At 62.5% G+C, this 27,279-nt stretch overlaps 2 protein-coding genes across 2 annotated transcripts in view; one reads left to right on the top strand and one right to left on the bottom strand.

Moving 5' to 3' along the window:
• Positions 1–992: 992 nt before the first annotated feature.
• Positions 993–20,457, top strand: LOC133629278 (histone H3-like centromeric protein A). Its single transcript, XM_062019937.1, is given in 7 exon segments — positions 993–1,043; positions 1,220–1,334; positions 3,063–3,103; positions 5,099–5,152; positions 5,154–5,174; positions 8,879–8,956; positions 20,243–20,457. Coding segments are annotated over 6 exon segments (411 nt in total). The 5' UTR covers positions 993–1,043; positions 1,220–1,252; the 3' UTR covers positions 20,378–20,457.
• A 1,144-nt stretch (positions 20,458–21,601) lies between these two features.
• The window catches only part of LOC133629274 (tenascin-X-like), a 72,193-nt gene continuing 66,515 nt past the window's right edge, over positions 21,602–27,279 (bottom strand). Inside the window, 1 exon segment of the mRNA XM_062019925.1 lies at positions 21,602–21,682. Coding sequence (XP_061875909.1) covers positions 21,602–21,682 — 81 coding nt within the window.

Below are 27,279 nucleotides of genomic sequence, written 5' to 3'. Positions count from 1 at the left end.
ACTTGGGATGGCACTGGGGGCAGCTGGGAGTGACTGGGGGGCAACTGGGAGTGACCTGGGATGTCACTGGGGGCAACTGGGAGTGACTGGGACCACACACTGGGGGCAACTGGGAGTGACTGGGATGGCACTGGGGGCCAACTGGGAGGTGACTGGGACCACACTGGGGGCAACTGGGAGTGACTGGGACCACACTGGGGGCAACTGGGAGTGACTGGGATGGCACTGGGGGCAACTGGGAGTGACTGGGACCGCACTGGGGGCAACTGGGAGTGACTGGGACGTCATTGTACTGGTCCGAACTGGTCCAAACTGGTCCGTACTGGTCCATACTGGTCCGCATTGGTCCGTGCTGGTCCGCAATGGTCCGCGCTGGTCCGTACTGGTCCAAACTGGTCCGTACTGGTCCATACTGGTCTGCACTGGTCCGTGCTGGTCCGCATTGGTCCACGCTGGTCCGTACTGTCCAAACTGGTCCGTACTGGTCCATACTGGTCTCCGCATTGGTCCGCGCTGGTCCGCATTGGTCCGCGCTGGTCCGTACTGGTCTCAAACTGGTCCGTACTGGTCCATACTGGTCTGCACTGGTCCGAACTGGTCCATACTGGTCCAAAACTGGTCCGCACTGGTCCGTACTGGTCCGAACTGGTCCGCACTGATCCGCACTGGTCCGTACTGGTCCAAACTGGTCCGCACTGGTCCAAACTGGTCCGCACTGTCGAACTGCTCTGAACTGGTCCATACTGGTCCGTACTGGTCCGTACTGGTCCGCACTGGTCCGTACTGGTCCGCACTTCTCCGAACTGGTCCGAACTGGTCCGTACTAGTCCCGCACTGGTCCGTACTGGTCTGAACTGGTCCGAACTGGTCCGAACTGGTCCTTACGGAGCTCCCCAGCCAATCACAGCCAAACAGGGCGGGTTATGCAAATGAGCCCCGCGCGGGCCCCGCCGCCCGTCGCGGCCGGAAGTGACGCAGCGGCGCGGCCGGAAGTGACGAGCTGCGGGCGCGCGGTTTGAATCGGAGCGGCGGCGGCAGCGCAGGTTGGCTTGTGACGGGGGGGGAGAGGGGGGGGCGGGTGTGGACGTCACCGGCGGCTCTGACGTCACGGGGGGCGCTGAGGGGGGCGACACGGGGGGCGGGGGGCGCGGGGGGGGGGGGGTGTCCCGGGGCCGCTCTGACGCCCCCACACGCCGCCATTACCCCCCCCCCCCCGCAGGCCACACGGCCCGTGACCCCCCCCGGCCTGGCGATGCCCCGCCGCAAGGAGCGAGCCCCGCGCCGCCGCGCTCCCCCCGGGTCACCGCCCCCGCCAGCGCCCCCGCGGCGGCGACGTGAGTGAGGAGCGGGGGGCACCGCAACCCCTGCTCCTGTAACCCCCCCACAACCCCTCACACACCCTACAGCCCCCCCCCACAACCCCTCACACCCTACAGGCCCCCCCAGAACCCCTCAGACCCTACAGAGCCCCCCCCAGAACCCCCTCAGACCCTACAGCCCCCCCCCACAACCCCTCACACACTACAGAGCCCCCCCAGAACCCCCTCACACCCTACAGAGCCCCCCAGAACCCCTCACACCCTATAGACCCCCCCCGAACCCCTCACACCCTATAGACCCCCCCAGAACCCCCTCACACCCTACAGGACCCCCCCAGAACCCCTCAGACCCTACAGACCCATCCCAGAACCCCTCACACCCTACAGAGCCCCCCAGAAACCCTCAGACCCCTACAGACCCCCCCAGAACCTCTCAGACCCTACAGCCCCCCCCAGAACCCCTCACACCCTACAGACCCCCCCACAACCCCTCACACCCTATAGACCCCCCCCGAACCCCTCACACCCTACAGGACCCCCAGAACCCCTCAGACCCTATAGACCCCCCCAGAACCCCTCACACCCTACAGCCCCTCCCAGAATCCCTCACACCCTATAGACCCCCCCAGAACCCCTCAGACCCTACAGACCCCCCCCCCACAACCCCCTCACACCTATAGACCCCCCCACAACCCCTCACACCCTACAGAACCCCCCCAGAACCCCTCAGACCCTACAGCCCCCCCAGAACCCCTCAGACCCTACAGAACCCCCCTAGAACCCCCTCACACCCTATAGACCCCCCCCAGAACCCCTCACACCCTACAGCCCCCATAGAACCCCCCCAGGCTCTACAGACTCAGACCCTACAGAACCCCTCACACCCTACAGACCCCCCCAGAACCTCTCAGACCCTACAGACCCCCCCAAAACCCCTCACACCCTACAGCCCCCCCCCAGAACCTCTCAGACCCTACAGCCCCCCCCACAACCCCTCACACCCTACAGACCCCCCAGAACCCCTCACACCCTACAGCCCCCCATAGAACCCCCCCAGGCTCTACAGCCCCCCCCAGAACCCCTCAGACCCTACAGAACCCCTCACACCCCTACAGACCCCCCCAAAAACCCCTCACACCCTACAGCCCCCCCCAGAACCCCTCAGACCCTACAGACCCCCCCAGAACCTCTCAGACCCTACAGCCCCCCCCAGAACCCCTCACACCCTACAGACCCCCCCAAAAACCCCTCACACCCTACAGCCCCCCCCCAGAACCTCTCAGACCCTACAGACCCCCCCAGAACCTCTCAGACCCTACAGCCCCCCCCAGAACCCCTCACACCCTACAGACCCCCCCAGAACCCCTCACACCCTACAGCCCCCCATAGAACCCTCCCAGGCTCTACAGCCCCCCCCAGAACCCCTCAGACCCTACAGAACCCCTCACACCCTACAGACCCCCCCAAAAACCCCTCACACCCTACAGCCCCCCCCAGAACCCCTCACACCCTACAGCCCCCCCCAGAACCCCTCAGGACCCTACAGACCCCCCCAGAACCTCTCAGACCCTACAGCCCCCCCCCAGAACCCCTCAGACCCCTACAGACCCATCCCAGAACCTCTCAGACCCTACAGCCCCCCCCCAGAACCCCTCACACCCTACAGACCCCCCCAGAACCCCTCACACCCTACAGCCCCCCCCAGAACCCCTCAGACTCTACAGAACCCCTCACACCCTACAGCCCCCCCCGCAGAACCCCTCAGACTCTACAGACCCCCCCAGAACCCCTCACACCCTCCAGACCCCCCCAGAACCTCTCAGACCCTACAGGCCCCGCCTAGAACCTCTCACACCCTACAGAGCCCCCCCAGAACCTCTCAGACCCTACAGCCCCCCCCAGAACCCCTCAGACCCTACAGCCCCCCCAGAACCCCTCAGACCCTACAGACCCCCCCCAGAACCCCTTACACCCTACAGCCCCCCCCAGACCCTATAACTACCCCCTGAGACCCTACAGACCCCCCCCCAGGCCCTACAGACCCCTCCCAGGCCCTGTAACCGCCCAGACCCTACAGACCCCTCCCAACCCTATAACCCCCCCAGACCCTACAGACCCCCTCCCAGGCCCTATAACCCCCCTGAGACCCTACAGACCCCTCCCAGGCCCTGTAACCCCCCCTGAGACCCTACAGACCCCTCCCAGGCCTTAACCCCCCCTGAGACCCTACAGGACCCCTCCCAGGCCCTGTAACCCCCCCTGAGACCCTACAGACCCCTCCCAGGCCCTGTAACCCCCCCCTGAGACCCTACAGACCCCCCTCAGCCCTATAACCCCCCCAGACCCTGCAGACCCCTCCCAGGCCCTGTAACCCCCCCTGAGGACCCTACAGACCCCTCCCAGGCCCTGTAACCCCCCCCTAGACCCTACAGACCCCTCCCAGGCCCTATAACCCCCCCAGACCCCTACAGACCCCTCCCAGGCCCTATAACCCCCCCCCCCCCAGACCCTACAGACCCCTCCCCAGGCCCTACAACCCCCCCAGACCCTACAGACCCCTGCCAGTCCCCTATAACCCCCTACAGACCCCTCCCAGGCCCTGTAACCCCCCTTGAGACCCTACAGACCCCTTCCAGGCTCTATAACCCCCCGTCAGACCCTACAGACCCCTCCCAGGCCCTATAACCCCCCCCACCCCCAGACCCTACAGACCCCCTCCCAGGCCCTGTAACCCCCTACAGACCCCTCCCTGCCCTATAGCCCTCCTGAGACCCCTAGAGACCCCTCCCAGGCCCTATAACCCCCCCAAGACCCTACAGACCCCTCCCAGGCCCTATAACCCCTGTCAGACCCTACAGACCCCTCCCAGGCCCTATAACCCCCCCCCCCAGACCCTACAGACCCCTCCCAGGCCCTATAACCCCCCCTAGACCCTACAGACCCCTCCCCAGGCCCTGTAACCCCCCTACAGACCCTACAGACCCCCTTCCAGGCTCTATAACCCCCCCCAGACCCTACAGACCCCTCCCTGCCCTATAACCCCCCCAGACCCTACAGACCCCTCTCCCTGGCCCTATAACCCCCCCTAGACCCTACAGACCCTTCCCAGGCCCTACAACCCCCCCAGACCCCTACAGACCCCTGCCAGTCCCTATAACCCCCTACAGACCCCTCCCAGGCCCTGTAACCCCCTTGAGACCCTACAGACCCCTTCCAGGCTCTATAACCCCCCCAGACCCTACAGACCCCTCCCTGCCCTATAACCCCCCCCAGACCCCTACTCAGACCCCCTCCAGGTCCTGTAACCCCCCCAGACCCTACAGACCCCTGCCAGGCCCTGTAACCCCCCCAGACCCTACAGACCCCTCCCAGGGCCTATAACCTCCCCCCCAGACCCCTACAGACCCCTGCCAGGCCCTGTAACCCCCCCAGACCCTACAGACCCCTCCCCAGGTCCTGTAACCCCCCCAGACCCTACAGACCCCTCCCAGGCCCTGTAACCCCCTACAGAACCCTCCCTGCCCTATAACCCCTGTCAGACCCTACAGGACCCCTCCCAGGCCCTACAACCCCCCCAGACCCTACAGACCCCTCCCAACCCTATAACCCCCCTGAGACCCTGCAGACCCCCTCCCAGGCCCCTATAACCCCTGTCAGACCCTACAGACCCCTCCCAGGCCCTGTAACCCCCCTGAGACCCTACAGACCCCCCTCAGCCCTGTAACCCCCCCAGAGCCCCCCATCCCCCTGTGACCCCCCCGTCCCCCCCAGGCACTTTCCGTGTGCTGAAGGAGATCCGGAAATACCAGAGCAGCACCCAGCTGCTGCTGCGGGCAGCGCCCTTTCGCCCGCCTGGTGAGGGGGACTGGCACCCCAAACACCCCCTGGCACCCCCTGATGCCCCCCTGACACCCCCAGGGGCTCCCCAGCACCCCCCTGGTACCCCTCTGATACCCCCAGGGGCGCCCCAGCACCCCCCTAACACCCCTCTGACACCCCCCTGACACCCCCAGGGGCTCCCCAGTACCCCCTGGCACCCCCCTGACACCCCCAGGGGCTCCCCAGCACCCCCCTGACACCCCCCTGACACCTCCAGGGGCCCCCCAGCACTCCCCTGACACCCCCAGAGGCTCCCCAGCACCCCCCTGACACCCCCAGAGGCTCCCCAAGGCCCCCTGACACCCCCCAGGGGCTGCCCAGCACCCCCCTGACACCCCCAGGAGCTCCCCAGCACCCCCCTGACACCCCCACGGGCACCCCAGCACTCCCCTAACACCCCTCTGACACCCTCCTGACACCCCCAGGGGCTCCCCAGCACCCCCTTGGCACCCCCCTGACACCCCCAGAGGCTCCCCAAGACCCCCTGACACCCCCCAGGGGCTGCCCAGCACCCCACTGACACCCCCAGGAGCTCCCCAACACCACCCCTGACACCCCCCACGGGCACCCCAGCACCCCCCTAACACCCCTCTGACACCCCCCTGACACCCCCAGGGGCTCCCCAGTACCCCCTGGCACCCCCATGACACCCCCAGGGGCTCCCCAGCACCCCCCTGACAGCCCCAGAGGCTCCCCAAGACCCCCTGACACCCCCCAGGGGCTGCCCAACACCCCCCTGACACCCCCAGGGGCTCCCCAGCACCCCCTGGCACCGCCCTGTAACATCCCAGGGGCACCTCAACACCCCCTGATGCCCCCCTGACACCCCCAGGGGCTCCCCAGCACCCCTCTGGTACCCCCCTGATACCCCCAGGGTCTCCCCAACACCCCCTGGCACCCCTCTGACACCTCCAGGGGCTCCCCAGTACCCCCCTGACACCCCCACGGGCACCCCAGCACCCCCCTGACACCCCTCTGACACCCCCATGACACCCCCAGGGGCTCCCCAGTACCCCCTGGCACCCCCGTGACACCCCCAGGGGCTCCCCAGCACCCCCCTGACACCTCCAGGGGCCCCCCAGCACTCCCCTGACACCCCCAGAGGCTCCCCAGCACCCCCCCTGACACCCCCAGAGGCTCCCCAAGGCCCCCTGACACCCCCCAGGGGCTGCCCAGCACCCCCCTGACACCCCCAGGAGCTCCCCAGCACCCCCCCTGACACCCCCACGGGCACCCCAGCACTCCCCTAACACCCCTCTGACACCCTCCTGACACCCCCAGGGGCTCCCCAGCACCCCCTTGGCACCCCCCTGACACCCCCAGGGGCCCCCCAGCACCCCCCTGACACCCCCAGAGGCTCCCCAAGACCCCCTGACACCCCCCAGGGGCTGCCCAGCACCCCCCTGACACCCCCAGGAGCTCCCCAGCACCCCCCTGACACCCCCACGGGCACCCCAGCACTCCCCTAACACCCCTCTGACACCCCCCCTGACACCCCCAGGGGCTCCCCAGTACCCCCTGGCACCCCCGTGACACCCCCAGGGGCTCCCCAGCACCCCCCTGACACCCCCAGAGGCTCCCCAAGACCCCCTGACACCCCCCAGGGGCTGCCCAACACCCCCCTGACACCCCCAGGGGCTCCCCAGCACCCCCTGGCACCGCCCTGTAACATCCCAGGGGCACCTCAACACCCCCTGATGCCCCCCTGACACCCCCAGGGGCTCCCCAGCACCCCCCTGGTACCCCCCTGATACCCCCAGGGTCTCCCCAACACCCCCTGGCACCCCTCTGACACCTCCAGGGGCTCCCCAGCACCCCCCTAACACCCCTCTGACACCCCCCTGACACCCCCAGGGGCTGCCCAGCACCCCCCTGACACCCCCAGGAGCTCCCCAGCACCCCCCTGACACCCCCACGGGCACCCCAGCACCCCCCTAACACCCCTCTGACACCCCCCTGACACCCCCAGGGGCTCCCCAGTACCCCCTGGCACCCCCGTGACACCCCCAGGGGCTCCCCAGCACCCCCCTGACACCCCCAGAGGCTCCCCAAGACCCCCTGACACCCCCCAGGGGCTGCCCAACACCCCCCTGACACCCCCAGGGGCTCCCCAGCACCCCCTGGCACCGCCCTGTAACATCCCAGGGGCACCTCAACACCCCCTGATGCCCCCCTGACACCCCCAGGGGCTCCCCAGCACCCCCCTGGTACCCCCCTGATACCCCCAGGGTCTCCCCAACACCCCCTGGCACCCCTCTGACACCTCCAGGGGCTCCCCAGCACCCCCCTAACACCCCTCTGACACCCCCCTGACACCCCCAGGGGCTGCCCAGCACCCCCCTGACACCCCCAGGAGCTCCCCAGCACCCCCCTGACACCCCCACGGGCACCCCAGCACCCCCCTAACACCCCTCTGACACCCCCCTGACACCCCCAGGGGCTCCCCAGCACCCCCTTGGCACCCCCCTGACACCCCCAGGGGCTCCCCAGCACCCCCCTGACACCCCCAGAGGCTCCCCAAGACCCCCTGACACCCCCCAGGGGCTGCCCAGCACCCCACTGACACCCCCAGGGGCACCCCAACACCCCCTGACACCCCCAGAGGCACCCCAGCACCCCCCTGGTAGCCCCCTGATACCCCCAGGGGCTCCCCAATACTCCCCTGGCACCCCTCTGACACCCCCAGGGGCTACCCAGCACCCCCCTGACACCCCCAGGAGCTCCCCATCACCCCCCTAACACCCCTCTGACACCCCCAGGGGCTCCCCAATACCCCCCTGACACCCCAACACTCCCTGGGCACCCCAACTCCTCTTCCCCCTCCCATCAGGGCACCCCAGCACCCTCCAGACACCCCCCAGACACCCCAAGACCCCCCTGGGGACTGCCCCAAGGACCTCTCCACTTCTTCTGGGGGCCCCTTCCACTCCCTCTGGGCACCTCAAGGACCCCCTGGGGACACCCCAAACCCCTCTTGGGGACACCTCAGGGTCCCACCTCCCTTGGGACCCCCCAAGGCTACCCCCCCAAGGACCTCAACACCACGCCCCAGTGACCCAAATCCCCCCCACCAACATCCTTGTGTGTGGGTGGCCCCAGCGGGGTGTCCCCATGGTGTCCCCTCCCCCAGGGTGGCTCCCCCAGGGTGTCCCCAAGGTGTTGGTGGCCTCTTGTTCCCATCCTGGGGCGTCCCCAGGGTGTCCCTATTATCCCTCAGCCAGGGCTGGGCTGTCCCCAAGGTGACACCCAGGGTGGCCCCAAGCCCAGGGGGGTGTCCCCCCATGTCCCCAGTCCTTGGTGTCCCCAAGGTGATGGGTCCCTCATGTCCCCAGGGATGGGGTGTCCCCAAACCTGAGGTCCCCAATCCCTGGGTGGCCCTGGGCTGTCCCCAGAATGACCCTTAGGTGTCCCAAAGCTTGAGGTGGCCCCAAGGTGGTTTTGTCCCCCTTGTCCCCAGCCCTGGAGTGGCCCCTGTCCCCACCAGGGTGACCCCAGAGTGTCACCTGGGTGTCCCCAACCCAGGGTGATGGTGTCCCCACGTCCCTGCTGTCCCTCACCCAGGGCTGGGCTGTCCCCAGACTGTCACCCAGGGGGTCCCCAAGCCCAAGGTGGTCCTGGGGGGTGGGGGTGTCCCCAGGGGGTGTCCCCAGGGAGTGGCTCTGTCCCCGTGTCCCCCCCAGGTACGGGAGATCTGTCTCCAGTTCACCCGTGGCGTGGACTATCGCTGGCAGAGCATGGCCCTGCTGGCCCTGCAGGAGGTGGGGGCTGGGGGGTCCTGTGGGTGCTGGGGGGGATCTTATGGGTGCAGGGGAGATCATATGGGTGCTGGAGGGTCCTGTGGGGAGCTCTGGGTGCTGGGGAGATCATATGGGTGCTGGGGGGTTCAATGGGTGCTGGGGAGATCATATGGGTGCTGGAGGGTCCTGTGGGGAGCTCTGGGTGCTGGGGAGATCATATGGGTGCTGGAGTGTCCTGTGGGTGCTGAGGGGGGGCTCTGGGTGCAGGGGAGATCATATGGGTGCTGGGGGGTTCAATGGGTGCTGGGGAGATCGTATGGGTGCTGGAGGGTCCTGTGGGGAGCTCTGGGTGCTGGGGAGATCATATGGGTGCTGGGGGGTTCAATGGGTGCTGGGGAGATCATATGGGTGCTGGGGGTGGTCTTATGGGTGCTGGGGGGTTCAATGGGTGCTGGGGAGATCATATGAGTGCTGGAGGGTCCTCTGGGTGCTGGGGAGGTCCAATGGGTGCTGGGGGTGGTCTTATGGCTGCTGGGGTGGCTGTGGGTGCTGGGGAGATCATATGGGTGCTGGAGGGTCCTGTGGGTGCTGTGGGGAGCTCTGGGTGCTGGGGAGATCATATGGGTGCTGGGGGGTTCAATGGGTGCTGGAGGGGAGCTCTGGGTGCTGGGGAGATCATATGGGTGCTGGAGGGTCCTGTGGGTGCTGTGGGGAGCTCTGGGTGCTGGGGAGATCATATGGGTGCTGGGGGGTTCAATGGGTGCTGGAGGGGAGCTCTGGGTGCTGGGGAGATCATATGGGTGCTGGAGGGTCCTGTGGGTGCTGTGGGGAGCTCTGGGTGCTGAGGGGGGGGTCTGGGTGCAGGGGAGATCATATGGGTGCTGGAGGGTCCTGTGGGTGCTGTGGGGAGCTCTGGGTGCTGGGGAGATCATATGGGTGCTGGGGGGTTCAATGGGTGCTGGGGAGATCATATGGGTGCTGGGGAGATCATACGGGTGCTGGAGGGTCCTGTGAGGAGCTCTGGGTGCTGGGGAGATCATATGGGTGCTGGGGGGTTCAATGGGTGCTGGGGAGATCATATGGGTGCTGGGAGGTCCTCTGGGTCCTGAGGGGAGGGGGTCTGGGTGCTGGGGAGATCATATGGGTGCTGGGGGGTTCAATGGGTACTGGGGAGATCATATGGGTGCTGGAGGGTCCTGTGGGTGCTGTGGGGAGCTCTGGGTGCAGGAGAGATCATATGGGTGCTGGAGGGTCCTGTGGGGAGCTCTGGGTGCTGGGGAGATCATATGGGTGCTGGGGGGTTCAATGGGTGCTGGAGGGGAGCTCTGGGTGCTGGGGAGATCATATGGGTGCTGGGGTGGCTGTGGGTGCTGGGGAGATCATATGGGTGCTGGAGGGTCCTGTGGGTGCTGTGGGGAGCTCTGGGTGCTGGGGAGATCATATGGGTGCTGGAGGGTCCTCTGGCTGCTGGGGAGGTCCAATGGGTGCTGGGGGTGGTCTTATGGGTGCTGGGGGGCCTGTGAGTGCAGGGGAGATCATATGGGTGCTGGGAGGTCCTCTGGGTGCTATGGGGGGGTTCTGGGTGCAGGGGAGATCATATGGGTGTTGGAGGGTCCTCTGGGTGCTGTGGGGAGCTCTGGGTGCTGGGGAGATCATATGGGTGCTGGGGGGTTCAATGGGTGCTGGGGAGGTCCAATGGGTGCTGGGGGTGGTCTTATGGGTGCTTGGGGGCCTGTGAGTGCAGGGGAGATCATATGGGTGCTGGGAGGTCCTGTGGGTGCTGGGGAGATCATATGGGTGCTGGGAGGTCCTGTGGGTGCTGTTGGGAGCTCTGGGTGCTGGGGAGATCATATGGGTGCTGGGGGGTTCGATGGGTGCTGGGGAGTCCTATGGGTGTTGAGGGGTCCTGCGGGTGCTGGAGGTGAGCTCTGGGTGCTGGGGAGATCATATGGGTGCTGGAGGGTCCTGTGGGTGCAGGGGAGATCATATGGGTGGTGGAGGGTCCTGTGGGTGCTGTGGGGAGCTCTGGGTGCTGGGGAGATCATATGGGTGCTGGAGGGTCCTGTGGGTGCTGGGGGTGGTCTTATGGGTGTCATATGGGTGCTGGGGGGTCCTGTGAGTGCTAGGGAGGCCCAGTGGGTGCTGGGGGTGGTCTTACGGGTCCTGGGAGGGCCCTGTTGGTGTTGTAGGATGTGGGGGGGATCTTATGGGTGCTGAGGGATCCTGTGGGTGTGCTGTAGGAGCTGTGTGTGTGCTGCAGGAGCTGTGTGTGTGCTGTAGGAGCTGTGTGGGTGCTGTGTGGGTGCTGTAGGAGCTGTGTGGGTGCTGTGTGTGCTGTGTGTGTGCTGCAGGAGCTGTGTGGGTGCTGTGTGGGTGCTGTGTGTGCTGTGTGTGTGCTGCAGGAGCTGTGTGGGTGCTGTGTGTGCTGTGTGTGTGCTGCAGGAGCTGTGTGGGTGCTGTGTGTGCTGTGTGTGTGCTGCAGGAGCTGTGTGGGTGCTGTGTGTGTGCTGTAGGTGCTGTGTGTGTGCTGCAGGAGCTGTGTGGGTGCTGTGTGTGCTGTGTGTGTGCTGTAGGAGCTGTGTGGGTGCTGTGTGTGCTGTGTGTGCTGCAGGAGCTGTGTGGGTGCTGTGTGGGTGCTGTGTGTGTGCTGTGTGTGTGCTGCAGGAGCTGTGTGGGTGCTGTGTGTGCTGTGTGTGTGCTGCAGGAGCTGTGTGGGTGCTGTGTGTGCTGTGTGTGTGCTGCAGGAGCTGTGTGGGTGCTGTGTGTGTGCTGTAGGTGCTGTGTGTGTGCTGCAGGAGCTGTGTGGGTGCTGTGTGTGCTGTGTGTGTGCTGCAGGAGCTGTGTGGGTGCTGTGTGTGCTGTGTGTGCTGCAGGAGCTGTGTGGGTGCTGTGTGGGTGCTGTGTGTGTGCTGTGTGTGTGCTGCAGGAGCTGTGTGGGTGCTGTGTGTGCTGTGTGTGTGCTGCAGGAGCTGTGTGGGTGCTGTGTGTGCTGTGTGTGTGCTGCAGGAGCTGTGTGGGTGCTGTGTGGGTGCTGTGTGTGTGCTGTAGGTGCTCTGTGTGTGCTGCAGGAGCTGTGTGGGTGCTGTGTGTGCTGTGTGTGTGCTGCAGGAGCTGTGTGGGTGCTGTGTGTGCTGTGTGTGTGCTGCAGGAGCTGTGTGGGTGCTGTGTGTGTGCTGTAGGTGCTGTGTGTGTGCTGCAGGAGCTGTGTGGGTGCTGTGTGTGCTGTGTGTGTGCTGCAGGAGCTGTGTGGGTGCTGTGTGTGCTGTGTGTGCTGCAGGAGCTGTGTGGGTGCTGTGTGGGTGCTGTGTGTGTGCTGTGTGTGTGCTGCAGGAGCTGTGTGGGTGCTGTGTGTGCTGTGTGTGTGCTGCAGGAGCTGTGTGGGTGCTGTGTGTGCTGTGTGTGTGCTGCAGGAGCTGTGTGGGTGCTGTGTGGGTGCTGTGTGTGTGCTGTAGGTGCTGTGTGTGTGCTGCAGGAGCTGTGTGGGTGCTGTGTGTGCTGTGTGTGTGCTGCGGGAGCTGTGTGGGTGCTGTGTGTGCTGTGTGTGCTGCAGGAGCTGTGTGGGTGCTGTGTGTGCTGTGTGGGTGCTGTGCGTGTGCTGTAGGAGCTGTGTGGGTGCTGTAGGAGCTGTGTGTGTGCTGTGTGGGTGCTGTGTGTGTGCTGCAGGAGCTGTGTGTGTGCTGTGTGTGCTGTGTGTGTGCTGTAGGAGCTGTGTGGGTGCTGTGTGGGTGCTGTAGGAGCTGTGTGGGTGCTGTGGGTGCTGTAGGAGCTGTGTGGGTGCTGTGTGTGCTGTGTGTGCTGCAGGAGCTGTGTGTGTGCTGCAGGAGCTGTGTGGGTGCTGTAGGAGCTGTGTGTGTGCTGTGTGTGCTGTGTGTGCTGCAGGAGCTGTGTGTGTGCTGCAGGAGCTGTGTGGGTGCTGTAGGAGCTGTGTGTGTGCTGTGTGTGCTGTGTGGGTGCTGTAGGAGCTGTGTGTGTGCTGTGGGTGCTGTGTGTGTGCTGTAGGAGCTGTGTGGGTGCTGTGTGGATGCTGTGTGGGTGCTGTAGGAGCTGTGTGGGTGCTGTGTGGGTGCTGTGTGGGTGCTGTAGGAGCTGTGTGGGTGCTGTGTGGATGCTGTGTGGGTGCTGTAGGAGCTGTGTGTGTGCTGTAGGAGCTGTGTGTGTGCTGTGTGTGCTGTGTGGGTGCTGTAGGTGCTGTGTGTGTGCTGCAGGAGCTGTGTGGGTGCTGTGTGTGCTGTGTGTGTGCTGTAGGAGCTGTGTGGGTGCTGTGTGTGCTGTGTGTGCTGCAGGAGCTGTGTGGGTGCTGTGTGGGTGCTGTGTGTGTGCTGTGTGTGTGCTGCAGGAGCTGTGTGGGTGCTGTGTGTGCTGTGTGTGTGCTGCAGGAGCTGTGTGGGTGCTGTGTGTGCTGTGTGTGTGCTGCAGGAGCTGTGTGGGTGCTGTGTGTGTGCTGTAGGTGCTGTGTGTGTGCTGCAGGAGCTGTGTGGGTGCTGTGTGTGCTGTGTGTGTGCTGCAGGAGCTGTGTGGGTGCTGTGTGTGCTGTGTGTGCTGCAGGAGCTGTGTGGGTGCTGTGTGGGTGCTGTGTGTGTGCTGTGTGTGTGCTGCAGGAGCTGTGTGGGTGCTGTGTGTGCTGTGTGTGTGCTGCAGGAGCTGTGTGGGTGCTGTGTGTGCTGTGTGTGTGCTGCAGGAGCTGTGTGGGTGCTGTGTGGGTGCTGTGTGTGTGCTGTAGGTGCTCTGTGTGTGCTGCAGGAGCTGTGTGGGTGCTGTGTGTGCTGTGTGTGTGCTGCAGGAGCTGTGTGGGTGCTGTGTGTGCTGTGTGTGTGCTGCAGGAGCTGTGTGGGTGCTGTGTGTGTGCTGTAGGTGCTGTGTGTGTGCTGCAGGAGCTGTGTGGGTGCTGTGTGTGCTGTGTGTGTGCTGCAGGAGCTGTGTGGGTGCTGTGTGTGCTGTGTGTGCTGCAGGAGCTGTGTGGGTGCTGTGTGGGTGCTGTGTGTGTGCTGTGTGTGTGCTGCAGGAGCTGTGTGGGTGCTGTGTGTGCTGTGTGTGTGCTGCAGGAGCTGTGTGGGTGCTGTGTGTGCTGTGTGTGTGCTGCAGGAGCTGTGTGGGTGCTGTGTGGGTGCTGTGTGTGTGCTGTAGGTGCTGTGTGTGTGCTGCAGGAGCTGTGTGGGTGCTGTGTGTGCTGTGTGTGTGCTGCGGGAGCTGTGTGGGTGCTGTGTGTGCTGTGTGTGCTGCAGGAGCTGTGTGGGTGCTGTGTGTGCTGTGTGGGTGCTGTGCGTGTGCTGTAGGAGCTGTGTGGGTGCTGTAGGAGCTGTGTGTGTGCTGTGTGGGTGCTGTGTGTGTGCTGCAGGAGCTGTGTGTGTGCTGTGTGTGCTGTGTGTGTGCTGTAGGAGCTGTGTGGGTGCTGTGTGGGTGCTGTAGGAGCTGTGTGGGTGCTGTGGGTGCTGTAGGAGCTGTGTGGGTGCTGTGTGTGCTGTGTGTGCTGCAGGAGCTGTGTGTGTGCTGCAGGAGCTGTGTGGGTGCTGTAGGAGCTGTGTGTGTGCTGTGTGTGCTGTGTGTGCTGCAGGAGCTGTGTGTGTGCTGCAGGAGCTGTGTGGGTGCTGTAGGAGCTGTGTGTGTGCTGTGTGTGCTGTGTGGGTGCTGTAGGAGCTGTGTGTGTGCTGTGGGTGCTGTGTGTGTGCTGTAGGAGCTGTGTGGGTGCTGTGTGGATGCTGTGTGGGTGCTGTAGGAGCTGTGTGGGTGCTGTGTGGGTGCTGTGTGGGTGCTGTAGGAGCTGTGTGGGTGCTGTGTGGATGCTGTGTGGGTGCTGTAGGAGCTGTGTGTGTGCTGTAGGAGCTGTGTGTGTGCTGTGTGTGCTGTGTGGGTGCTGTAGGAGCTGTGTGTGTGCTGTATGTGCTGTGTGTGTGCTGTAGGAGCTGTGTGGGTGCTGTGTGTGCTGTGTGTGTGCTGTAGGAGCTGTGTGTGCTGTGGGTGCTGTGTGTGCTGTGTGGGTGCTGTAGGAGCTGTGTGTGTGCTGTGTGGGTGCTGTAGGAGCTGTGTGTGTGCTGTGTGTGCTGTGTGTGTGCTGCAGGAGCTGTGTGGGTGCTGTAGGAGCTGTGTGTGTGCTGTGTGTGCTGTGTGTGCTGCAGGAGCTGTGTGTGTGCTGCAGGAGCTGTGTGGGTGCTGTAGGAGCTGTGTGTGTGCTGTGTGTGCTGTGTGGGTGCTGTAGGAGCTGTGTGTGTGCTGTGGGTGCTGTGTGTGTGCTGTAGGAGCTGTGTGGGTGCTGTGTGGATGCTGTGTGGGTGCTGTAGGAGCTGTGTGGGTGCTGTGTGGGTGCTGTGTGGGTGCTGTAGGAGCTGTGTGGGTGCTGTGTGGATGCTGTGTGGGTGCTGTAGGAGCTGTGTGTGTGCTGTAGGAGCTGTGTGTGTGCTGTGTGTGCTGTGTGGGTGCTGTAGGAGCTGTGTGTGTGCTGTATGTGCTGTGTGTGTGCTGTAGGAGCTGTGTGGGTGCTGTGTGTGCTGTGTGTGTGCTGTAGGAGCTGTGTGTGCTGTGGGTGCTGTGTGTGCTGTGTGGGTGCTGTAGGAGCTGTGTGTGTGCTGTGTGGGTGCTGTAGGAGCTGTGTGTGTGCTGTGTGTGCTGTGTGTGTGCTGTAGGAGCTGTGTGGGTGCTGTAGGAGCTGTGTGTGTGCTGTGTGTGCTGTGTGTGTGCTGTAGGAGCTGTGTGGGTGCTGTATGTGCTGTGTGTGTGCTGTAGGAGCTGTGTGGGTGCTGTAGGAGCTGTGTGGGTGCTGTGTGTGCTGTGTGTGTGCTGTAGGAGCTGTGTGGGTGCTGTGTGTATGCTGTAGGAGCTGTGTGTGTGCTGTAGGAGCTGTGTGGGTGCTGTAGGAGCTGTGTGTGTGCTGTGTGGGTGCTGTAGGAGCTGTGTGTGTGCTGTATGTGCTGTGTGTGTGCTGTAGGAGCTGTGTGGGTGCTGTAGGAGCTGTGTGTGTGCTGTAGGAGCTGTGTGGGTGCTGTAGGAGCTGTGTGGGTGCTGTGTGTATGCTGTAGGAGCTGTGTGTGTGCTGTAGGAGCTGTGTGGGTGCTGTAGGAGCTGTGTGGGTGCTGTGTGTGCTGTGTGTGTGCTGTGTGTGTGCTGTAGGAGCTGTGTGGGTGCTGTAGCAGCTGTGTGAGTGCTGTGTGTGCTGTGTGTGTGCTGTAGGAGCTGTGTGGGAGTTCTGTGGGTGCTGTAGGAGCTGTGTGTGTGCTGTAGGAGCTGTGTGGGTGCTGTGTGTGCTGTGTGTGTGCTGTGTGTGCTGTGTGTGTGCTGTAGGAGCTGTGTGGGTGCTGTGTGTATGCTGTAGGAGCTGTGTGTGTGCTGTAGGAGCTGTGTGGGTGCTGTAGGAGCTGTGTGGGTGCTGTGTGGGTGCTGTGTGTGCTGTGTGTGTGCTGTAGCAGCTGTGTGAGTGCTGTGTGTGCTGTGTGTGTGCTGTAGGAGCTGTGTGGGAGTTCTGTGGGTGCTGTAGGAGCTGTGTGTGTGCTGTAGGAGCTGTGTGGGTGCTGTGTGTGTGCTGTAGGAGCTGTGTGTGTGCTGTAGGAGCTGTGTGGGTGCTGTAGGAGCTGTGTGGGTGCTGTGTGGGTGCTGTAGGAGCTGTGTGTGTGCTGTAGGAGCTGTGTGGGTGCTGTAGGAGCTGTGTGTGTGCTGTAGGAGCTGTGTGTGTGCTGTAGGAGCTGTGTGGGTGCTGTGTGTGCTGTGTGGTTGCTGTGTGTGTGCTGTGTGTGCTGTGTGTGTGCTGTGTGTGTGCTGTAGGAGCTGTGTGGGTGCTGTAGCAGCTGTGTGAGTGCTGTGTGTGCTGTGTGTGTGCTGTAGGAGCTGTGTGGGAGTTCTGTGGGTGCTGTAGGAGCTGTGTGTGTGCTGTAGGAGCTGTGTGGGTGCTGTGTGTGCTGTGTGTGTGCTGTGTGTGCTGTGTGTGTGCTGTAGGAGCTGTGTGGGTGCTGTGTGTATGCTGTAGGAGCTGTGTGTGTGCTGTAGGAGCTGTGTGGGTGCTGTAGGAGCTGTGTGGGTGCTGTGTGGGTGCTGTGTGTGTGCTGTGTGTGTGCTGTAGGAGCTGTGTGGGTGCTGTAGGAGCTGTGTGGGTGCTGTGTGGGTGCTGTGTGTGTGCTGTGTGTGTGCTGTAGGAGCTGTGTGGGTGCTGTAGGAGCTGTGTGGGTGCTGTGTGGGTGCTGTGTGTGTGCTGTGTGTGCTGTGGGTGTGCTGTAGGAGCTGTGTGGGTGCTGTGTGGGTGCTGTAGGAGCTGTGTGTGTGCTGTAGGAGCTGTGTGGGTGCTGTAGGAGCTGTGTGGGTGCTGTGTGGGTGCTGTGTGTGCTGTGTGTGTGCTGTAGCAGCTGTGTGAGTGCTGTGTGTGCTGTGTGTGTGCTGTAGGAGCTGTGTGGGAGTTCTGTGGGTGCTGTAGGAGCTGTGTGTGTGCTGTAGGAGCTGTGTGGGTGCTGTGTGTGCTGTGTGTGTGCTGTAGGAGCTGTGTGTGTGCTGTAGGAGCTGTGTGGGTGCTGTGGGTGCTGTAGGAGCTGTGTGGGTGCTGTGTGGGTGCTGTAGGAGCTGTGTGTGTGCTGTAGGAGCTGTGTGGGTGCTGTGTGTGCTGTGTGGTTGCTGTGTGTGTGCTGTGTGTGCTGTGTGTGTGCTCTGTGGGTGTTGTGTGTGCTCTGTGGGTGCTGTGTGTGTGCTCTGTGGGTGCTGTGTGTGTACTGTGTGTGTGTGTGTGCTGTATGTGTGCTCTGTGGGTGCCGTGTGGGTGCCGTGTGGGTGCTGTGTGTGCTGTTAGTCTGTGTGGGTGCTGTGGTTTCTGTGGGTGCCGTGTGGGTGCTGTGGGTTCTGTGGGTGCTGTGGGCGTGCTGTGGGCGTGCTGTGGGTGCCGTGTGGGTGCTATGTGGGTGCTGTGGGTTCTGTGCGTGCTGTGCGTGTGCTGTGGGTGCTGTGGGTGCCGTGTGGGTGCTGTGTGTGTGCTGTGGGTGCTGTGGGTGTGCTGTGGGTGCTGTTAGTGCTGTGGGTTCTGTGGGTGCTGTGTGGGTGCTGTGGGTTCTGTGGGTGCCGTGTGTGTGCTGTGGGTTCTGTGGGTGCCGTGTGGGTGCTGTGTGGGTGCTGTGGGTTCTGTGCGTGCTGTGCGTGTGCTGTGGGTGCTGTGGGTGCCATGTGGGTTCTGTGGGTGCTGTGTGTGTGCTGTGGGTGCTGTGTGTGCTGTGTGGGTGCTGTAGGAGCTGTGTGTGTGCTGTGTGGGTGCTGTAGGAGCTGTGTGTGTGCTGTGTGTGTGCTGTAGGAGCTGTGTGGGTGCTGTAGGAGCTGTGTGTGTGCTGTGTGTGCTGTGTGTGTGCTGTAGGAGCTGTGTGGGTGCTGTATGTGCTGTGTGTGTGCTGTAGGAGCTGTGTGGGTGCTGTAGGAGCTGTGTGGGTGCTGTGTGTGCTGTGTGTGTGCTGTAGGAGCTGTGTGGGTGCTGTGTGTATGCTGTAGGAGCTGTGTGTGTGCTGTAGGAGCTGTGTGGGTGCTGTAGGAGCTGTGTGTGTGCTGTGTGGGTGCTGTAGGAGCTGTGTGTGTGCTGTATGTGCTGTGTGTGTGCTGTAGGAGCTGTGTGGGTGCTGTATGTGCTGTGTGTGTGCTGTAGGAGCTGTGTGGGTGCTGTAGGAGCTGTGTGGGTGCTGTGTGTATGCTGTAGGAGCTGTGTGTGTGCTGTAGGAGCTGTGTGGGTGCTGTAGGAGCTGTGTGGGTGCTGTGTGTGCTGTGTGTGTGCTGTGTGTGTGCTGTAGGAGCTGTGTGGGTGCTGTAGCAGCTGTGTGAGTGCTGTGTGTGCTGTGTGTGTGCTGTAGGAGCTGTGTGGGAGTTCTGTGGGTGCTGTAGGAGCTGTGTGTGTGCTGTAGGAGCTGTGTGGGTGCTGTGTGTGCTGTGTGTGTGCTGTGTGTGCTGTGTGTGTGCTGTAGGAGCTGTGTGGGTGCTGTGTGTATGCTGTAGGAGCTGTGTGTGTGCTGTAGGAGCTGTGTGGGTGCTGTAGGAGCTGTGTGGGTGCTGTGTGGGTGCTGTGTGTGCTGTGTGTGTGCTGTAGCAGCTGTGTGAGTGCTGTGTGTGCTGTGTGTGTGCTGTAGGAGCTGTGTGGGAGTTCTGTGGGTGCTGTAGGAGCTGTGTGTGTGCTGTAGGAGCTGTGTGGGTGCTGTGTGTGCTGTGTGTGTGCTGTAGGAGCTGTGTGTGTGCTGTAGGAGCTGTGTGGGTGCTGTGGGTGCTGTAGGAGCTGTGTGGGTGCTGTGTGGGTGCTGTAGGAGCTGTGTGTGTGCTGTAGGAGCTGTGTGGGTGCTGTGTGTGCTGTGTGGTTGCTGTGTGTGTGCTGTGTGTGCTGTGTGTGTGCTCTGTGGGTGTTGTGTGTGCTCTGTGGGTGCTGTGTGTGTGCTCTGTGGGTGCTGTGTGTGTACTGTGTGTGTGTGTGTGCTGTATGTGTGCTCTGTGGGTGCCGTGTGGGTGCCGTGTGGGTGCTGTGTGTGCTGTTAGTCTGTGTGGGTGCTGTGGTTTCTGTGGGTGCCGTGTGGGTGCTGTGGGTTCTGTGGGTGCTGTGGGCGTGCTGTGGGCGTGCTGTGGGTGCCGTGTGGGTGCTATGTGGGTGCTGTGGGTTCTGTGCGTGCTGTGCGTGTGCTGTGGGTGCTGTGGGTGCCGTGTGGGTGCTGTGTGTGTGCTGTGGGTGCTGTGGGTGTGCTGTGGGTGCTGTTAGTGCTGTGGGTTCTGTGGGTGCTGTGTGGGTGCTGTGGGTTCTGTGGGTGCCGTGTGTGTGCTGTGGGTTCTGTGGGTGCCGTGTGGGTGCTGTGTGGGTGCTGTGGGTTCTGTGCGTGCTGTGCGTGTGCTGTGGGTGCTGTGGGTGCCATGTGGGTTCTGTGGGTGCTGTGTGTGTGCTGTGGGTGCTGTGGGTGCTGCGGGTGTGCTGTGGGTTCTGTGGGTGCCGTGTGGGTGCTGTGGGTGTGCTGTGGGTGCTGTTAGTGCTGTGGGTGCCATGTGGGTTCTGTGGGTGCTGTGTGTGTGCTGTGGGTGCTGTGGGTGTGCTGTGGGTGCTGTTAGTGCTGTGGGTGCCATGTGGGTTCTGTGGGTGCTGTGTGTGTGCTGTGGGTGCTGTGGGTGTGCTGTGGGTGCTGTTAGTGCTGTGGGTTCTGTGGGTGCCCTGTGGGTGCTGTGGGTTCTGTGGGTGCCGTGTGGGTGCTGTGGGTTCTGTGGGTGCCGTGTGGGTGCTGTGGGTGCTGTGTGGGTGCTGTGGGTGTGCTGTGGGTGCTGCTGTGAGTTCAGTGGCTGCCGTACGTGTGCCGAGGGCTCGGTGCCAACCCCGGGGTTGTGTCCCGCCTCCCGCAGGCTGCCGAGGCGTTCGTGGTGCGGCTGCTGGAGGATTCCTACCTGTGCTCGCTGCACGCTCGTCGCGTCACGCTGCAGCCCCGGGACGTGCAGCTCGCGCGGCGCCTGCGGGGCCTCGACGGCGGCGGCATCTGAGCGGGGCCGCGGGGAAAGAGCCGCCCCCGTGGGGCCGAGCTGGGCTGGACGAGCCGCCGGAGCGTCCCCGCGGACCCAGCCCTGACCTTTCAATAAAGCTGAGCTTTCTACGTGCCCGCAGTGGTTTTTTGGGGGGGGAGGGGGCGTGCGGGACCCCCCTCGTTTTATTGGGGACCCCCCTCGAGGGCATTTCCCCCCCTCTCCGAGCCTGGGGACCCCCCCGGCCCCCCACCATCCCCAACCCTGTTACTGACACCCCAATAACAGCTGAGCCCTTTGGCTGCTGCTGCCATAGGGTAGGGGTGGGCTGGGAAGTGCTGGGGGGCAAAGTGGGGTCGGGGGCTTGGGGGGGTGGATATGGTCATAGGGGGGACCCACTTTATTGGGGGATCCCTCTCGGACCCCCAACTACCCCTCAACTCCGTTACAGACACCCCAAGAGTCGCTGAGCCCTTTGGCTGCTGCTGCCATGGGGAAGGGGGGAATGTAGGGGGGGGAATTTGGGGTGTGGGGGTGCTCATGGGGACCTCCCACTTTATTGGGGACCCCCCTCGTGGCCATTTCGCCCCCTCTCCGAGCCTGGGGACCCCCCCAGCCCCCCACCATCCCCAACCCCATTACAGACACCCCAATAACAGCTGAGCCCTTTGGGTGCTGCTGCCATAGGGGAGGGGGTGGGCTGGGAAATGCTGGGGGGCAAAGTGGGGTCGGGGGCTTGGGGGGGTGGATATGGTCATAGGGGACCCCCACTTTATTGGGGGATCCCTCTCGGACCCCCAACTACCCCTCAACTCCGTTACAGACACCCCAATAGTCACTGAGCCCTTTGGGTGCTGCTGTGATAAAGGAGGGTAAAGAGAGGGGCTGTGAGGGGAGGGGGGGATTGGGGGGTGCTCATGGGGGACCCCCACTTTATTGGGGCCCCCCCTCATCCCTGACCCCGTTATAGACACCCCGATAGTAGCTGAATCCTGCCACGAGGGGGATGGAAGGTGGGGGATGTGGGGGGACCCCTCCCCAGCCCCCTTCTCCACCTCATTACAGACACCCCCTTTCTGACCCCCCCTCGCCCCCCATTGACTCCCCCCGCCGCCGACTCTCTGCCCCCCCCACCCCGTGACCCCCCCGATCCGTTTCTGCCCCCCCCCCCCCACGGGGTCTCCGTCAGCCGCCGGTCGGGTGGATGTTTATTCCCCGCCCCCCCCCGCCCCTCCCCCGGCGCCGTCAGTCGCGCTGCGGCCGCAGCTTCATCTCGGTGAAGGGGATGGAGAAGTCGAAACCCTTCCAGGGAAACCAGTTGAGACCCTGAGGAGAAGGAGGATGGGGGGTGTCAGGCTCTATAGGTGCTCTATAGGCACCCCCAGAGCCCCTCAGACCCCTATAGACTCCCACATACACCCTCAGACCCCTACAGAGCCCCTCAGACCCCTATAGACCCCCATATACACCCTCAGACCCCTACAGACCCCCTCAGACCCCTATAGACTCCCATATACACCCTCAGACCCCTACAGAGCCCCTCAGACCCCTATAGACCCCCATATACACCCTCAGACCCCTACAGAGCCCCTCAGACCCCTATAGAGTCCCATATACACCCTCAGACCCCTACAGAGCCCCCCAGACTCCTATAGACTCCCATATACACCCTCAGACCCCTACAGAGCCCCTCAGACCCCTATAGACCCCCATATACACCCTCAGACCCCTACAAAGCCCCCCAGACCCCTATAGACCCCCATATACACCCTCAGACCCCTACAGAGCCCCTCAGACCCCTATAGACTCCCATATACACCCTCAGACCCCTACAGAGCCCCTCAGACCCCTATAGACCCCCATATACACCCTCAGACCCCTACAGAGCCCCTCAGACCCCTATAGACTCCCATATACACCCTCAGACCCCTACAGAGCCCCTCAGACCCCTATAGACCCCCATATACACCCTGAGACCCCTACAGAGCCCCTCAGACCCCTATAGAGTCCCATATACACCCTCAGACCCCTACAGACCTCCATACACACCCTCAGACCCCTACAGAGCCCCTCAGACCCCTATAGACTCCCTCTGGCACCCCAGACCCCTACAGAGCCCCTCAGACCCCTATAGACTCCCATATACATCCTCAGACCCCTACAGAGCCCCTCAGACTCCTATAGACTCCCATATACACTCTCAGACCCCTACAAGGCCCCCCAGACCCCTATGGACTCCCATATACACCCTCAGACCCCTACAAAGCCCCCCAGACCCCTATAGACCTCCATATACACCCTCAGACCCCTACAGACCCCCTCAGACCCCTATAGACTCCCATATACACCCTCAGACCCCTACAGACCCCCTCAGACCCCTATAGACTCCCATATACACCCTCAGACCCCTACAAAGCCCCCCAGACCCCTATAGACCCCCATATACACCCTCAGACCCCTACAGAGCCCCTCAGACCCCTATAGACCCCCATATACACCCTCAGACCCCTACAGAGCCCCTCAGACCCCTATAGACCCCCATATACACCCTCAGACCTCTACAGACCCTCTCAGACCCCTATAGACCCCCATATGCACCCTCAGAGCCCTACAAAGCCCCCCAGATCCCTATAGACTCCCATATACACCCTCAGACCCCTACAGAGCCCCTCAGACCCCTATAGACTCCCATATACACCCTCAGACCCCTACAGAGCCCCTCAGACCCCATAGACTCCCATATACACTCTCAGACCCCTACAGAGCCCCTCAGACCCCTATAGACTCCCATATACATCCCCCAATCCCCAAACACACTTGGACTCCCATATACATCCCCAGACCCCCACCAGACCCCCCCAACCCCCCATATACCCCTCAGAATCCCACAGACCCCTATAGACCCCCATATACACTCCCAGACCCTTACAGAGCCCCCCCGACCCCTATAGACCCCCATATACACCCTCAGACCCCTATACACCCCCATATACACTCTCAGACCCCTATAGACCCCCACAGAGCCCTATAGACTCCTATTGAGACCCCAGATGCCCCAGACCCCTACATATATATAGACCCCCAAGACCCCTAGAGACTCCCACTGGCACCCCAGACCCCTATAGACCCTTATATATAGACCTCCCCAGACCCTTATAGACTCCCATATACACCCTCAGACCCCTATAGATCCCCCAGACCCCTATAGATCCCTATATGTAGACCCCCCAGACCCCTATAGACTCCCATATACACTCTCAGACCCCTACAAAGCCCCCCAGACCCCTATAGACTCTCATTGGCACCCCAGATCCCCAGCTTCTATAGATCCCTATATATAGACCTCCCCAGACCCTATAGACTGCCATATATACCCTCAGACCCCTATAGACCTCCATATACACTCTCAGACCCCTACAGAGCCCTTCAGACCCCTATAGACTCCCACTGGCACCCCAGACCCCTATAGACCCCTATATTTAGACCCCTCAGACCCCTATAGACCCCCATATACACTCCCAGACCCCTACAGAGCCCCTCAGACCCCCATAGACTCCCTCTGGCACCCCAGACCCCTATAGACCCCTATATATAGACCCCCCCAGACCCCTACAGACTCTCATTGACACCCTCAGACACCCCCCAAGACCCTCCAGACCTTTATAGGCTCCTATATACACCCCCAGACCCTATAGACCCCCCCCCCATAGACTCCCATTTACATCCTCAGACCCCAAGAGACCCCTCCCAGACCCCTATGGGCCCCTCTAGGTCCCCCCACCCTATAGATCCCATTACAGCCCCCCTATGGCCCCCTATAGCCCCCATCGACTCCAGTCACTCCCTACAGCACCCTATAGGTGCACATTGGTGCCCATCAGTCCCCATAGGTGCCCATTGCCCCCATAGGTGCCCATTGGTACCCATCAGTCCCCATAGGTGCCCATTGCCCCCATAGGTGTCCATAGGTGCCCATAGGTGCCCAGTAGTCCCCATAGATGCCCATTGCCCCCATAGGTGCCCATAGGTGTCCATCAGTCCCCACAGGTGCCCATTGTCCCCATAGGTGCCCATTGGTGCCCATAGATGTCCACTGGTGCTCATCAGCCCCCATAGGTGCCCATTGCCCCCATAAGTGCCCATTGGTGTCCATAGGTGCCCATCGGTGTCCATAGGTGCCCATTTCCCCCATAGGTGCCCATTGGTGTCCATAGGTGCCCATCAGTCCTCATAAGTGCCCATTGGTGCCCACAGGTGCTCATCAGCCCCCATAGGTGCCCATTGCCCCCATAGGTGCCCCTTGGTGTCCATAGGTGCCCATCAGTCCCCATAAGTGCCCATTGCCCCCATAGGTGCCCATTGGTGTCCATAGGTGCCCATCAGTCCCCATAGGTGCCCATTTCCCCCATAGGTGCCCATTGGTGTCCATAGGTGCCCATCAGTCCCCATAGGTGCCCCTTGGTGCCCATAGGTGCCCATAGGTGCCCACTGGTGCTCTTCAGTCCCCATAGGTGCCCATTTCCCCCATAGGTGCCCATTGGTGTCCATAGGTGCCCATCAGTCCCCATAGGTGCCCCTTGGTGCCCATAGGTGCCCATCAGCCCCCATAAGTGCCCATTGCCCCGATAGGTGCCCATTGGTGTCCATAGGTGCCCATCAGCCCCCATAAGTGCCCATTGCCCCGATAGGTGCCCATTGGTGTCCATAGGTGACCATCAGGCCCCACAGGTGCCCATTGCCCCCATAGGTGTCCATTGGTGTCCATAGGTGCTCATCAGTCCCCACAGGTGCCCATTGTCCCCATAGGTGCCCATAGGTGCCCATAGGTGCCCATTGGTGCCCACTGGTGCTCTTCAGTCCCCACAGGTGCCCATTGTCCCCATAGGTGCCCATAGGTGCCCATAGGTGCCCATTGGTGCCCACTGGTGCTCTTCAGTCCCCACAGGTGCCCATTGTCCCCATAGGTGCCCATTGGTGCCCATAGATGTCCACTGGTGCTCATCAGTCCCCATAGGTGCCCATTTCCCCCATAGGTGCCCATTGGTGCCCATCAGTCCCCACAGATGCCCATTGCCCCCATAGGTGCCCATTGGTGCCCATCAGTCCCCACAAGTGCCCATTTCCCCCATAGGTGCCCATTCGTGTCCATAGGTGCCCATCAGTCCCCATAGGTGCCCCTTGGTGCCCATAGGTGCCCATCAGTCCCCATAGGTGCCCCTTGGTGCCCATAGGTGCCCATCAGCCCCCATAAGTGCCCATTGCCCCGATAGGTGCCCATTGGTGTCCATAGGTGCCCATCAGCCCCCATAAGTGCCCATTGCCCCGACAGGTGCCCATTGGTGTCCATAGGTGCCCATCAGGCCCCACAGGTGCCCATTGCCCCCATAGGTGTCCATTGGTGTCCATAGGTGCTCATCAGTCCCCACAGGTGCCCATTGTCCCCATAGGTGCCCATTGGTGTCCATTGGTGCCCACTGGTGCTCTTCAGTCCCCACAGGTGCCCATTGTCCCCATAGGTGCCCATTGGTGCCCATAGATGTCCACTGGTGCTCATCAGTCCCCATAGGTGCCCATTTCCCCCATAGGTGCCCATAGGTGCCCATCAGTCCCCATAAGTGCCCATTGCCCCCATAGATGCCCATTGGTGCCCATAGGTGCCCATCAGTCCCCACAGGTGCCCATTGCCCCCATAGGTGCCCATAGGTGCCCACTGGTGCTCTTCAGTCCCCACAGGTGCCCATTGTCCCCATAGGTGCCCTTTGGTGCCCATAGGTGCTCATCAGTCCCCATAGGTGCCCATTTCCCCCATAGGTGCCCATTGGTGTCCATAGGTGCCCATCAGTCCCCATAAGTGCCCATTGGTGCCCATAGGTGCCCATCAGTCCCCATAAGTGCCCATTGGTGCCCATAGGTGCTCATCAGTCCCCATAGGTGCCCATTTCCCCCATAGGTGCCCATTGGTGTCCATAGGTGCCCATCAGTCCCCATAAGTGCCCATTGGTGCCCACTGGTGCTCTTCAGTCCCCACAGGTGCCCATTGTCCCCATAGGTGCCCTTTGGTGCCCATAGGTGCTCATCAGTCCCCATAGGTGCCCATTTCCCCCATAGGTGCCCATTGGTGTCCATAGGTGCCCATCAGTCCCCATAAGTGCCCATTGGTGCCCATAGGTGCCCATCAGTCCCCATAAGTGCCCATTGGTGCCCATAGGTGCTCATCAGTCCCCATAGGTGCCCATTTCCCCCATAGGTGCCCATTGGTGTCCATAGGTGCCCATCAGTCCCCATAAGTGCCCATTGGTGCCCATAGGTGCCCATCAGTCCCCACAGATGCCAATTGTCCCCATAGGTGCCCATTGGTGCCCATAGATGTCCACTGGTGCTCATCAGCCCCCATAGGTGCCCATTGCCCCCATAAGTGCCCATTGGTGTCCAAAGGTGCCCATCAGTCCCCATAGGTGCCCCTTGGTGCCCATAGGTGCCCATGAGTCCCCATAAGTGCCCATTGCCCCCATAGATGCCCATTGGTGCCCATAGGTGTCCATCAGTCCCCACAGGTGCCCATTGCCCCCATAGGTGCCCATAGGTGTCCATAGGTGCCCATCAGCCCCCATAAGTGCCCATTGCCCCCGTAGGTGCCCATAGGTGTCCACTGGTGCCCATTGTTGCTCATCAGCCCCCATAGGTGCTCATTGCCCCCATAAGTGCCCATCAGTCCCCATAGGTGTCCATCAGTCCCACAGGTTCCCATAGGTGCCCATTGCCCCCATAGGTGCCTGCTGGTGCCCATGGCTCCCCATAGGTGCCCCTTAGGACTCCATCAGTCCCTATAGATGCCCATGAGTCCATATAGATGACCCTTGGTGCCCATGACCCCTCAGGTCCCCATAGGTGCCCAGTAGTGCCTAGAGGTGCCCATGGCTTCC

Source organism: Colius striatus, unplaced genomic scaffold, assembly GCF_028858725.1.
Source record: "Colius striatus isolate bColStr4 unplaced genomic scaffold, bColStr4.1.hap1 scaffold_35, whole genome shotgun sequence".
In the NCBI taxonomy this organism is placed as follows: domain Eukaryota; kingdom Metazoa; phylum Chordata; class Aves; order Coliiformes; family Coliidae; genus Colius; species Colius striatus.
This window is presented reverse-complemented; position numbering and strand designations above follow the sequence as displayed.